Source organism: Daldinia childiae (assembly GCF_008694065.1).
Source record: "Daldinia childiae strain JS-1345 chromosome Unknown Scaffold2, whole genome shotgun sequence".
Taxonomy (NCBI): domain Eukaryota; kingdom Fungi; phylum Ascomycota; class Sordariomycetes; order Xylariales; family Hypoxylaceae; genus Daldinia; species Daldinia childiae.
Window position 1 is genome coordinate 233,370 of NW_022984643.1, and position 13,023 is coordinate 246,392.

At 45.7% G+C, this 13,023-nt stretch overlaps 3 protein-coding genes across 3 annotated transcripts; all 3 read left to right on the plus strand.

Moving 5' to 3' along the window:
- Nucleotides 1-1,294: 1,294 nt before the first annotated feature.
- On the plus strand, nt 1,295-7,615 carry GL218_01006 (Leucine-rich repeat-containing protein 40; the record flags this gene model as incomplete). The annotated part of the gene is made up of 7 exons (XM_033577452.1): nt 1,295-1,401; nt 1,466-1,571; nt 1,627-2,063; nt 2,127-2,333; nt 2,396-2,571; nt 5,084-5,928; nt 5,978-7,615. 7 exons carry the CDS (start codon nt 1,295-1,297, stop codon nt 7,613-7,615), a joined length of 3,516 nt encoding a protein of 1,171 aa, XP_033439131.1.
- A 1,044-nt stretch (nt 7,616-8,659) lies between these two features.
- GL218_01007 (putative fad-dependent oxidoreductase-like enzyme protein) lies at nt 8,660-10,366 on the plus strand (the record flags this gene model as incomplete). The annotated part of the gene is made up of 1 exon (XM_033577453.1): nt 8,660-10,366. One exon carries the CDS (start codon nt 8,660-8,662, stop codon nt 10,364-10,366), a length of 1,707 nt encoding a protein of 568 aa, XP_033439130.1.
- An 821-nt stretch (nt 10,367-11,187) lies between these two features.
- On the plus strand, nt 11,188-12,444 carry GL218_01008 (3-ketoacyl-CoA thiolase 1, peroxisomal; the record flags this gene model as incomplete). Its single annotated transcript, XM_033577454.1, has 1 exon — nt 11,188-12,444. One exon carries the CDS (start codon nt 11,188-11,190, stop codon nt 12,442-12,444), a length of 1,257 nt encoding a protein of 418 aa, XP_033439125.1.
- Nucleotides 12,445-13,023: the final 579 nt, after the last annotated feature.

The window sequence follows — 13,023 nt, forward strand, 5'->3', positions numbered from 1 at the left end:
ACTCACTCGCCAATTAGAGGAGATTAGGTAAAGTTAGAGCACAGACTATTAGGGTCCGAATATTCGCTCTTGGTGGGCATGTTTGCAATATTTGATCTTAGTAAAGGGGTTTCCCGGTATGTTTGTATTGAATAGATTGAATTTTCAATCACTATGCGACGACTTTATGGTACTATTTATACTTCATTCATACCGTACATATTTGCGGTTATAACATAAAGCACCCCCGGTATATCAGCTAGCCATAGTATAATCCTATAGCAAATGAAGGATCATCTGATAGTTGATTTACACGCCTTAGGGAAAGCTATACTTCGTTCAAGTAGGTGAAACTCTTCTTTAGTGAAACCCAAAAAGGGGGAGTAAGAGATGCTATAACTTACCTAGTTGACGCTTGAGGACGCGTCTGCCTTATACATGATACCCTGGATGTTCAGTACCTATTCAATATGTTATTATTAAACATTCCCTAGATTGCTATCTTCTGAGGCTTCATTGACAAGAAATTATAGCATGTTAAAGCGTACTTTAAATTGAATTACCGCGATGAAAGCCACAGCACATATAGTGTAAGCTAAATATGTGCTTTATTCTTCTTCTACCTCGTAGGCGGCACTACAACTATTACGGTGATTTACCTTGGGGTCGGTATACTATACCTTAAGAATATCATAACTACACTTTATACATTAATTTTTATCTCAAAAAATGCCCCCTTTTTTTGTTAACCACAACGTGTGTAGGTTGTATACCTAACAAATATAGACCTTCTATGTTAAAATAAGCTTCTTTGCATATGCATATATTATGGCAGATAAGGTAGCCCTTTACCATATGGGTTATAATCATGTCGTCAAATTCAGGAAAAGGAGGTATAGTCATTATTTCCCAGATGTCTTTCTAGTCGCTTTTTCATGTTGATATATTTGGGTATGTTGGCAGGTTAAGCATTAGACCTCGTAAGTATAGTAGATAAGTATACCGGACGGATTTGGTAGGTCTTCTATCAACATAATAACGAGCTGGTTCTGTAAAAGGGACTGCCTATCATGCTGACGGCAAGTGCGGAGTTCTCCCATATCTCGGCAGTTCAACTAGAGGCGGGTTCTTATGAGAGTCTATGAGTTCGCCTTCCTATAGGTTAGGCTATTTAGTAATGATATATTAACCATTACCTGACCATGCTTGGTATTTTCATGAGAGTTATATATGAGAAGGGATCTGTATCAAATCATTCCTTGGTTCTCACTTAGGCTTTTACTATTTGATGCTCGCCCGTGATTGAAATTCAGAAATGTATTATACGTCAATCGCTGGCCTGGCGCTCCTCGCCCCTTATGCCTTGAGTGCGGGTATCTTGCGCTTCGGATGCAGCCAAATCACTGTTGAACGACTTGACCCGTAAGGATCGTACGTTCCGTATCATATTATGTCGTTTCTAAGTAGAACTATTGCAGACTTGTAGAGCCAGGAGCGAATCCAAGTTCACATCTTCATCAGGTACATATCATAAAATACCAAACCAAGCTCAGGGGAAAGCAATACTAACCAGTTATCAGGTCGTTGGAGGGGTACGTATACTGACAGTCTAAACGTCTTCTATTTAATAACAAGAAATGAGAGTAGGATGCGTTCAAAGCTACCATAGAGAATACCGATGTTTCCAAGCTTGCCGGCTGCACCACTTGCAGCTTTAGCGAAGACCTGTCGAACTACTGGACAGCGAACCTGTTTTTCCGGGCTCGAAATGGAACATACAAACGTGTGCCTCAAATGCCTAACCGATTTCTGGATGGGTCGATTGGTGGTGTGACTGTCTATTACTTTCCACAGGACCTTCGAAGCAAAGTGACAGCATTCAAACCCGGCTTTCGTATGCTAGTTGGAGACGCCACATTGCGAAGCGGAGAGGGACAGTCACCGAGAAACTGTTATCGTTGCTTCACGGGCGCAAACTTCGAAGGCGACAATGCGGCACCATGTGCAGACCCGGTTCTGGACACCCCTGGATTTCCATCGACGCCTTGTCCTGGAGGTATTCGGTCTAACATTCATTTTCCAACGTGAGTATAAACGAGTACCGACTTTGCGTATATATCATGTTCTCTCTAATCAAGTGCTGTTAGTTGCTGGGATGGGGAAAATCTAGATACACCCAACCATAAGGATCATGTAACCTTTCCAACGGGTAGCGCGTACACGTGTCCGTCTACGCATCCGGTCAAGATCCCTCAAGTCATGTTGGAAGTTGTTTGGGATACACGCGAGTTCAATAGTATAGACGACTGGCCCGAGGATGGTTCTCAACCTTTCTTCTTAAGCACTGGAGATCCGTGAGTAACCTTCAACTCTTTTCGGCTTATTTGGTACAGTCTGACTGTTGACTTTAATCTAGAACTGGCCATAGTCAGCATGGTGATTACGTGTTTGGTTGGAAAGACGACGCATTGCAGAGAGCCATGGACTCAAATGACTGTTTTGCTGCCAATTGCACTACATTAGTGACTCAATCCTTCGACGTTGCTAATAAATGTGCCATTCAGCGGACAGTTGATGAACCGGTTGATGGATGTAAGTGCTATCACCTAATACATAACCCCTTTTCCGGGATACTTGAGAGATTAATATTTGTTTAACTACCTAGGGTTGGATGTTATACCTGGGTTAGGTTAGCTAGTGTTTTTAATGATATGGAAGTTTTCCTTTCCAGTCTTCATTTCCTCATACTTTCAATTGTTTCACATTACCTTGTTTCTTGTTTGCTTAAGGCTCTTTACCGATGGTTCACAGCCTTCACGGCACCAATGTATAAGTGTGTAAAGGATGGTAAGACAGAGAATAAGGATGGCACATGCATATGAAGATACTACATCGGATTGAAGTTGGACATGTTAGTGTTACATGCATATATCTTTTCACATTCCATCCAATAGCATCTCTCTTCACGGTTCCATCACCGTCATCATTCTCGGTCTTCACCCCTTAAATTTATAGGGGTTCTATATTATCATATGCAGGAACACTAATATTCTGCAAATATTCGTAAGACATTGATTTATTGATTATATCGAAAGGCTGAGACTCTTTAGCGTTTGCGCGTAAAATGGGTTGGGTTATAAGTGGTGGAACATGCGAATGGTTTATTATTGGACCTTGACCTTGATTTGTGGATTTGTTCTTTTCTTTTCTTTTTTGATCGGATGTCGGAACTGTGCTACTTGATGGAGTTTGGAGTTTTATCTTTAATTCCTTTAGATATGTACATACATTCTCTGCAAGCTGCAAGCTGCAAGGGCTATGATAAAGTTTTACGCAGTGCGTGTGGACCTAGCGGCATTGGGACATGAAGTAAGTCATTGGGACATGATTTTACTGGGGTATAACCTACCCCACCAGCCCACTAGCTTATTATCCCTGCATTTACATACCCGGCTTTTACTCATCCATCACGTCGTGAACGCGTTATGTTAGCTACATCCTACATGTTGTATCAATGTATGTATAGGTACATAGCAATTGACGATTGAGGTATGTATACTAAACCTTATATTGTTAGATGCGGTTACCCAAGCTAACGGACGTCCCCTAACTTGCCCGCCTTTGTAATGGACTGAACGCCTAAACCACTTAGAAATAATGTACATAAATTAATGTTAATAGTGCATTGACTCTTTTACCAAGAAACAGCTCGTAGACAAGATTACGATCGAGGTTGCTCTGCTTATTAGTTTCTTGTTATCTATTGGTTGTTACTTGTTGTTACTTTAATCAACCCTGTCTAGTAAACTGAACAAGGTTCATACGTAATAACCCGGAATCTAATATTGACTTGGGGCTTTTTGTTTTTTTTTGGTAGCTATTCTTTTTTCTCCTTTCCATTTTTATTTTTATTTTTACGAATTGCCACGGCCATAGTACTATTCTTGCGCCGTCTTTGTTTACGGCCTACGACTTGTTGTCGTTTGCTCATCCTCGATATAGGAGTCTGTCTAATGCGTTCCATATTTTGACTCGGACTCGAACCCGAACTCGGTGGTTAAAATGGATGAGAAACGTCCCCTCGGTCCCGCCGGTAGTGGTAGTAGTAGTAGAATTAGTGCCCTTCCAAGACCAACATCACGTCTACCTTTGCCTCGGTCTAATATAGCAACTAATACTACCGCTATTTCTACGAAGCCTGTTATCCAGAGTCGACAGCCTCCTGAACCGACGCGAGGGCGCTCAACCCAACCTGTAGCCGCCCCTAATGCCCGAAATCCTCGGTTACGAGCGACACCCTCTAAAGAACAGCTCAGGGCTACCTCGACTGTACGCAAGACTCAGAGATCACAAGCCCCTCCTGTCAACTCGCAGACGAACCGCCGAGATGTCAATACTAGGAACCGGAGCATGTCGCTTGGTCCTAAACAAGCTGCTTCGCAGGATAGTCGGGATACTCGTGGCGAGCCTTTCAAGAAACCCTCGGTACCTAGACGACAGCCGTCGGGTATACTTAGACAGCCCTCGCCTACGACGTCTACGGGAGGGACCTTATCTCTAGAAGAAGACGATGACGATATTGCCGTTGACTCTCTATCGCCTTTACCAAGGTCTACCGACGAGGGTCTTACTTTCGACGCCTTATTGTCACCACAATCTAGAAAATCTCGTCCGTCGCTCGCCGAGAGGACAATTGAGACTCTTTCACAGTTACCTTCTTCCCCGGCTTTCAAACGGCGAGGTAGTAATTTCTTCGAGGGAGAAGCGCCTCTAAGACCGCAATCTAAAGGTAGCGTTAGCTCAAAATCAAGGCCGGGCTCAAGTTATCAATCAGACGGCTCGACTATACGGTCGGTTAGATCACTTAGTCGGCCAGGCTCTAGCTTAGGGCAAAATGAGGGCTTATATTCTAATTTTCGGGCTTCTACTAATACCTTCAAACCACCACTATCAACTACCTTAGGAACTCCAACAAAAAGAGTATCTTCTATAAACTCGAAGACCCCTATCAGCAAGACTCCTTTAACCCTAAACTCGCGCCCGCGGTCTAGCTTGAGTAAAGTTCCTCCTCGATCATCATTATCAGCTTCAATAAGCCCTCCAGTGCCGAGTCTGGATAAACGCCTCGAGGCTTCAGTCTCCAAGAACAGCTCTAAAACGGTCGCTGCTCGTCCTCTGAAATCGAGGGCTTCGATGAACAATTTGTATAGGAAACCATCTCTTCCATCTCTAGACAAACCAGCATCTCCTGCACCCCCGAGCCCTGCCCGCAAAGCCTCTCTTGCTTCCGCCAAATCATCTAGCACATCTGGGGATGGTCGCAACTTATCAAGTGCTTCTACTGCTTCTACGGCACTGACGGTGGACTCTATTGAGGAAGCACCCACGTCCACTGCTCGAAAGTCGTCTGCCGCATTGCGAGATCAGATTGCCAAGGCCAAAGCAGCGAAGCGTGCTGCGAGTCGACAAGTGTCGGTAATAAATGTTCCCGAGGCTGAGGAAGCACCCGTTATCCCTACGGATACTACATTTGATTTCGGCCTGTCTGATGACCCTTTCGGTCAACGTCAATTTGAGAGCGCAAACCGCAAAGTTATGCAATCGCGAATTGATACTGCTAGGACAACAGGAAGGCTTAATATTGCAGCTATGGGTCTCAAAGAGATCCCAACAGAAGTCTTGAAAATGTACGATTTAGACTCCGTGGGTCGTCCTGGTAGTTCTTGGGCAGAGAGCGTAGATCTAACTAGATTTGTGGCTGCCGACAACGAGCTAGAGACGATTGATGATGCAATCTTCCCAGACACCGACCCCAGTGACTTCGCAGATGAAGAAAACAGTGAAGGACATTTATTTGGGGGTTTAGAGTCATTGGATTTACATGGAAATATGTTAATAGCTTTGCCTATGGGCCTAAGACGTCTTCAGTTGCTAACGTCTTTGAACCTGGTGGGTTCCTCCTTTCCCACAAACGCAACTAATGCTCACTATTTTGTAGGCATCTAATAAGCTCACCAACAATTGTCTCGAAATAATCTCACAGCTAACTAACGTTCGAGACCTAAAGCTCGGCAATAACCTTTTGTATGGTCGCATGGAAGGTGATTATTTGGCCAATTTGCAGAACCTTGAAATTCTTGATCTTCACGGAAATAATATTTCTTCTCTTCCGGATAGTGTCGACAAGATGGTGCGCCTTCGTATGCTAAATCTAAACGAGAACGCCTTCGAGGCTTTGCCATTTGAAAGCCTCTCAAAGCTCCCCCTCACTGAACTATTGGTTCGCAAGAATAAGCTCTCCGGGACGCTCATCGGCCCCGGTGTAGAGGGCTTTCCGCAACTTCAAATCCTCGACGTGACGGCTAATCAAATAAAAATGATAACACATGACGATCAGCCTCTGAACTTGCCGTCTCTGCATCAATTTACGGTGTCTATAAATCGTATCTCATCGCTTCCCGATATGAGCTCGTGGACTAGTCTCCTCACGCTCAATGCGGATGAGAACAGTATTACAGCTTTCCCAAAGGGTCTTACGAGCCTTGAGAATGTGCGTCATGTTGACTTTACTAGCAATGATATTAAGGTTATACCTCCCGAAGTGGCTCGAATGGAGAGTCTCATCATGTTGCGAATTACCGGAAACCCTCTCAAGGACAAGAAGTTCACATCACTAACAACCGAAGAATTGAAAGATACATTGGCGGCGAGGTTGGAGCCTTTACCTCAGGCCGAAATAGGTGGGATCGAGCAATTCGGAAATGGATTTTCACTTGTCCCACCTTATACTAATGATACAAAATCGAATGCTCTGGCTAATGGCGACAACGAGGAGGGAGGGAGGTCAGACCCTGACGACTTTGCCACTCCACCAACCTCAGCGCCTCAATCTCCAGCTCGCTCGCGGTCTCATACTTTGAGCAGCCAGACATGGCCTATCAAACCTGGAGGTATTCTTGATCGTTCAAACACACAATCATCTTCGTTGCACCCGGTTGTCTGCTCTAAGATCGCTGTAGTTCATACTATACGTGATGTACAACTCCAGCACAATACTTTTACCCAGTTCCCTAATTCGTTATCGTTTTTTACCGATACAATTACGTCTCTTTCGTTAGCAGATAACCAGCTCACGGGTGAGAGTTGGTTGACGGAACCAATCGACCTTACTGCTCTTCGAGAGCTCTCTTTAGCATCAAATTTTATCACTAGTCTTACGCCACTTACTACAAACCTATGTGCGCCGAACCTACAAAAAGCGGATGTCTCCTTCAATAGAATAGTAAAACTCTCGGTTCTACGAGAATTCTTCCCGAGCCTTACTATCCTACATATATCCAACAACCGCCTAGAAGACCTCGATCCCGAGGCAATCAAGGGAATGAAAGTGGTGGATGCTAGCAATAACGAAATTGCGCATCTGAATCCACGCATTGGACTGTTAGGAGGCACCGGAGGCCTAGAGAGGCTGGATGTGACGGGAAATCGTTTTAGGGTCCCGCGATGGAATGTTCTTGATCGTGGAACTGATGCAACGCTCCGGTGGCTCAGGGGCCGTGTTCCCGTGGCCGAAATGGCCGAGTGGAGAGCGAAATCTGGTGAAGGCGAAGACGATGCTTTGAACGATGTTGACTAATAACTAATACATTGGTGCCGTTATATAAACCTGCGCGGATTTTTGGACTGGGCGTCTTGGGGGTCATTTGTGGACGTTATCGTATAGCGATAGAGATACCAATTTGGGCTCGTGTGAAGTCCTAGGGGAGTTAGGTTGAATTATAGGTTTGAGAATGGGTAGTTGGTGTTTTCAGAAAAGGGAGGAAAAGGTGATAAAAGGTGATGAAAAGAGGTATCCATTTCCGTCCGTACGTTTTATACCTAAGTAGTAATAATGTATGAATAAATAGTGTTAGTATATACTACCTATACCCTACCTAGTTATGTATATAAAAGTAGAAGTCAAATAGAGTCAAGGGCTATATGTAATAAAATCTATGTAATAAAATTTATCTAATTCTTAGGAATGTGTTGCACTTCACAATTAAGGCTAAGAGAAGCTCTAGCATTAGGTACACTAGGTACATGTATAGATGTAGCTATCAGTGCTTTGACCACCTTGGTATGTACTTGCTCAACAGAGAAAGAAGCAAGGGTTAGCTAGGGTCGCTAGGGTCGCTAGGGTCAGCAGGGTTAGGTAGCATTTAGCGCATAGCGCTTTCAGCCTTTAACTTTCAGTGAAGGTGGGCCCTGCCAGCCTTCAGGATTTCTAGGACCTGCTTGTGTAAGTTCCAGTTAGTAAACGAAGTTTTCCCATCCACTTCAACCCGCATCAATACTTCTCCACTTCCACGTAAAACATCCTCATTCATTTGCTTCATTCTTCAATCCACCAACATCCACCAACTCTGATGTGGCAGATGTGGCAGTGATATAATTTTATTACTTTTCTCTCCTTCCTCTTCTGACCGTCCGCGAACTCTTTTGATTCAGTTCAAAAGAGCATGTTGCGTTTTCCGAATTAGATCACCTCCCCCTCTCTTACTACTATCGCCTTCCAACTTAGACGCCTCTACTACTTCGTGTCCAACTCAGTCTTACACCGACTTCATCTAAACAGAAGGATTCAATTACCCTATCGTCCTCATCAATCCTCTGCAATACTCCAATATCGAATACCATCATGTCGGCTGATACTCAAACGAACGACTTGCACCCGAACGGCGTTGTAGAGATGGATTATGACCACATTCCTTCCACCCCTCCTGATATCACGGGTATCGTCCATTCTTCATCACAACAATCCATTCCTTCCACTGAAGGTCCGAACTCGCCTTTTGACCCATCTACTTTGTTCAAGACCGAGGTAATGGAAGACCGTAACCCATCTTCCCAGATTATTCCCTCATCATTGACCCCACCTCCCTCGTCTCAGGTTCCTACGGTGAACGGGGCTTCCAACATGCCTCTGGGTTATGTTAGCTCACAGAGAGCTAACATATTCTCTCCTCCTGCGACGGCACTCCGGACACTTGCACGAGATGGGAGTTCTGTATCGGGCTATGTTGTTCCAAATTCGGATCAAATCGCAGACGCCTCGACCGACGAGCTCCGTACTTTGGTTCAGACATGTCTCGCCGAAAATGCGAGGTTGAAGATGGAGACAGCCCATCACAAATTACAATATAACCTTCTCAGCATGCAGGCTGACGAGGATGCAAAGAGAGCGGCAGTAGAACATGACATGACGAGACGGGAAGTCGAGGTACTACGTATGACTGAGAACTCCCGTCAAGCTCGACGAGAGCTAGATGCGGCTACCGATTCAACTCAAGTCAAATATCGAGAACTTCAAGCTCAGTATGAAATTGTCGTAAAGGAGAACGAGGCTCTTCAGAAACGCATCAAATCTGCTACCAAGATTATTCAACAGCAGAGCGAGGAACGCGACAGCTTGATTGACGAGCGTGACATGCTTCTCAATCGCATTCGTGAAAACAGGGAACACTTCCATATGCTCTGCAGTCCCGGTGGAGTATTTCACGGCGCCTTAACACCGAAGACTCCCGCAGCTGCTTCACCTCAACAATACCGAGCCACACCACGGCAGACGTCCAAAGCTGTCCATCGAGATGTCCGCCAGGACAATGATACAAATCAGGCTGGGTTTGCTGCTCTCCTCCAGGCTTTAAGTCATGATAACAGTGCACCATCTACCCCAACAGCAACTGGTCGGCCTACACTACGAGTGCCTCCAAGGCACACTCGCGGAGTCCAGTCGCTATCGTCTCTACCTACTACGCCAATTGCCCGCCCCCGCGGAGAGTACTCGGGTTTACTACCTTCTGTTGATCTAGTACCGCAAACTGAACCCCCAAACCGGTACGGCACTGGTCGGTATGGTTTGGAGACACCGGTTCAGAAAAGAGGGCGTCAAAGTCGAGAAAGTACTATATCCGCCGATGACAATGAGGAGCTCGCCCGCGCAGCCTTAGAATCAGTAGCAGCGGCTACTCAGTCATACATGTCGCAAGGTTCACGAGCGTCCCGGCGGAGAGAGGAGGAAGAGGTGTTTGAGAGCCAAGCCAGCCAAGCAGCATCCGAGATGCTACGCCGTGATCCGCGGGAGAGTTTTGAGGTTGCTAGCTCGGTTGGATCGCGCGATGGTACGCCGGCACCAGCAGAGAAATCTGCTAAACTACAATCGAAGTTGTTCGCGGGTCTCAATAAGGCTGGGCTCGCAGCAGAGAAGCGAAAGTTTAACGCCAGCACGGAGGGTAACGAGGGCCGCCGAGAAAACGCCGTGAGTCCTAAGAAGATGAGATACGGAGGGAACACGGAGGCCAATGGCCGTGTTGGGCTAGGGATTCGCTACGGCCAAGCAGCTTGAAAAGTGTTTGTTTGATAGGCTGTTTGAAGAGTTTCTGGGAGGGGTTTTGGCAGATGAGAATGGTAACGGTTGCTTATGGTTGGGCAACGGCAAGGCTAGATTGGGATTATCATTCATGCTTTGAGCTCTGACGATAACGAGAATGAATGAGGTCTGTACTATACCCGGTTTTATTATAAGGGCGCTTAAGTCTATTTGATTCTGGGCTCTAAGCGCACTTATACGAAAGAGTCTTGAATCGTCGTAATGAAGATTCTTGAACTGTTTACTAAAGCGCCTTATGCAACAAGCAATTAGGCAATGGGCAATTTGACATGATGGGTTCACGACAATGGATGTTTATTAGTCATGTCATACCAATAAATACGTTAAATACAGAATTGAAACACCATTTACCTGTAGTTTCATCTTTTTTATACCCGTGAAGCTATTGATGAAAGTGTTCCTGTACCCCTAATCCCGGCATCATGTTAACCATATTAACCATGTTAACAAGCTCTAGTTCATACTGTCTACCTGGTAAGGTTAGGTACCTAGCAGCTCCTGGCTAAGAGGCAATAGACCCCACCTGCGGAACCGGCAACCGGCAGTTTGATTATTACTTCTTGGACAATCAACGGTCCTTTGCCGTCTTTTACGACTCTATTTTCCCCCGTTCCTGCTTAAGGGGAGCTATCGTTTAGTTGTATTTTCTTTCTTCTTAATTCTCTGTATATGTTAGGTATTTCTCATACTAGATTATTTACCTCCTTTATATACATTGTGTATATATTGTATATAGCAAGTTTTTGACATTGGATTCCGACATCTATGTAATAAATATGACACTTCCTAGAGGACTCTCTGCTGTACTAGCTAAATCACCTTCCGACACTGTTATCCTCTCCTCGTTACGCACTCCTATTTGTCGTTCGGGTCGCGGTCAACTAAAGAATGCCTACCCTGAAGAGCTACTCTCCGTCGTACTACGCGCCACGCTTGACGTTAACCCGAACCTCCCGCCAAATAAGATAGAAGATGTTGCCGTCGGCGTCGTCCTCTCCGAACTCGGCGGCAGCAAGGCTTCCCGCATGGCTATGAATCATGTTGGATTCCCTAACACTACATCCCTGTACACTGTCAACCGCGCGTGCAGCAGCAGTCTGCAGGGTCTGACTACTATCTCCGCTCAGATCCGTGTCGGTATGATTAGTGTAGGCATAGCCGCGGGCATGGAAAGTATGACGAGGAATTATGCCAGTAAGGCCATACCTGTAGATAGGTGGCCCGTATTAGCTGAGAGCCCCGTTAAAGATGCGCGCGATTGCATTATGCCTATGCTCACTACTAGCGAGAACGTTGCGAAGAGGTACAAGGTTTCTCGAGAGGAGCAAGACGAGTTTGCCTTTGAGTCCCAGCGGCGAGCGGCGAAGGCTCAGGCTGAGGGCTTATTCGACCAGGAGATCGTGCCTGTTCCTACCGTGTTCCAAGAAACTGATAAACAAGGAAAAGAGATTGGAGAGCCGAAACAGATCACGGTAACAAAAGATGATGGCATAAGGCCGGGGGTAACGCTCGAGGGTCTCGCTAAACTCAAACCTGTACTTGGAGAATCTGGAACAAGCACGGCGGGTAATTCGAGCCAAGTCAGTGACGGCGCGGCTGCTTCGCTTGTGATGAGGCGGAGCACCGCAACAGAGCTCGGGCTAACGTCGAGTATCATGGGGAAGTTCGTAGCTGCTACTACGGTCGGTTGCGCCCCGGATGAAATGGGTATCGGCCCCGCGCTAGCTATCCCGAAGCTTCTAGGCCAGCTCGATATCAAGTCAGAGGATGTGGATCGGTGGGAGATCAACGAGGCTTTTGCTAGCCAGTCTGTATACTGCTTGAGAGAGCTTGGTTTACAGGAAGCTTGGGTACAGGGCAAGGTTAACCCCGACGGAGGCGCTATTGCTCTAGGCCATCCGCTCGGTGCTACGGGAGCTAGGATGACGGCTACGTTATTGCATGGCCTAGGACGGACCGGAGGACAGGTCGGTGTGGTGAGTATGTGTGTGGGTACCGGGATGGGGATGGCTGGCTTGTTCGTCAGGGAATAAGCTGAATTTTGGTGTATGTCTATACAACGACGATGGTAATCATACATACTGTACATACAAGCAAGTCGAGATGTGTCTACTACAATTGTCATGGTTCGTTCTTTGTCTCCGCGTTTAAGCTATAGATTACTTTGAGGTACGCGATTTGTCGACAAAGGCTATGTGAACGATCAAGTACCATAAAGATAAAGGAAAAGAAAATAATACGCATTGAGGTCTTTTTTTATCCATCCTCGAGACTGCTTTCGGCTTAGACCACGAAAACACATAAGGAGATGGTTGATGGGTTTTCTATTGTTATACCTAACCCCAGCTAGAAGCCAACCCCCCGTTGACTGGGCGAACCATTCGATATCTTCACGCTGCCTTGGGAGCACCTCACGACTCCTTGATTATAGTATAATTCGTGTGCTTGCCCAATCTGATGGTTATACATGGGATGGAATAAATGGAATTAGTCTAAATGTTGTACTTTGTCTTGCTTTCTGCCACCAGTATGTATTATCAAGAGTTCCTTGCCTCTTCGTATCCTCTCTAGCTAGTTACTTTCTAGAGGTAGTATCTATTATTGCTTAAAGG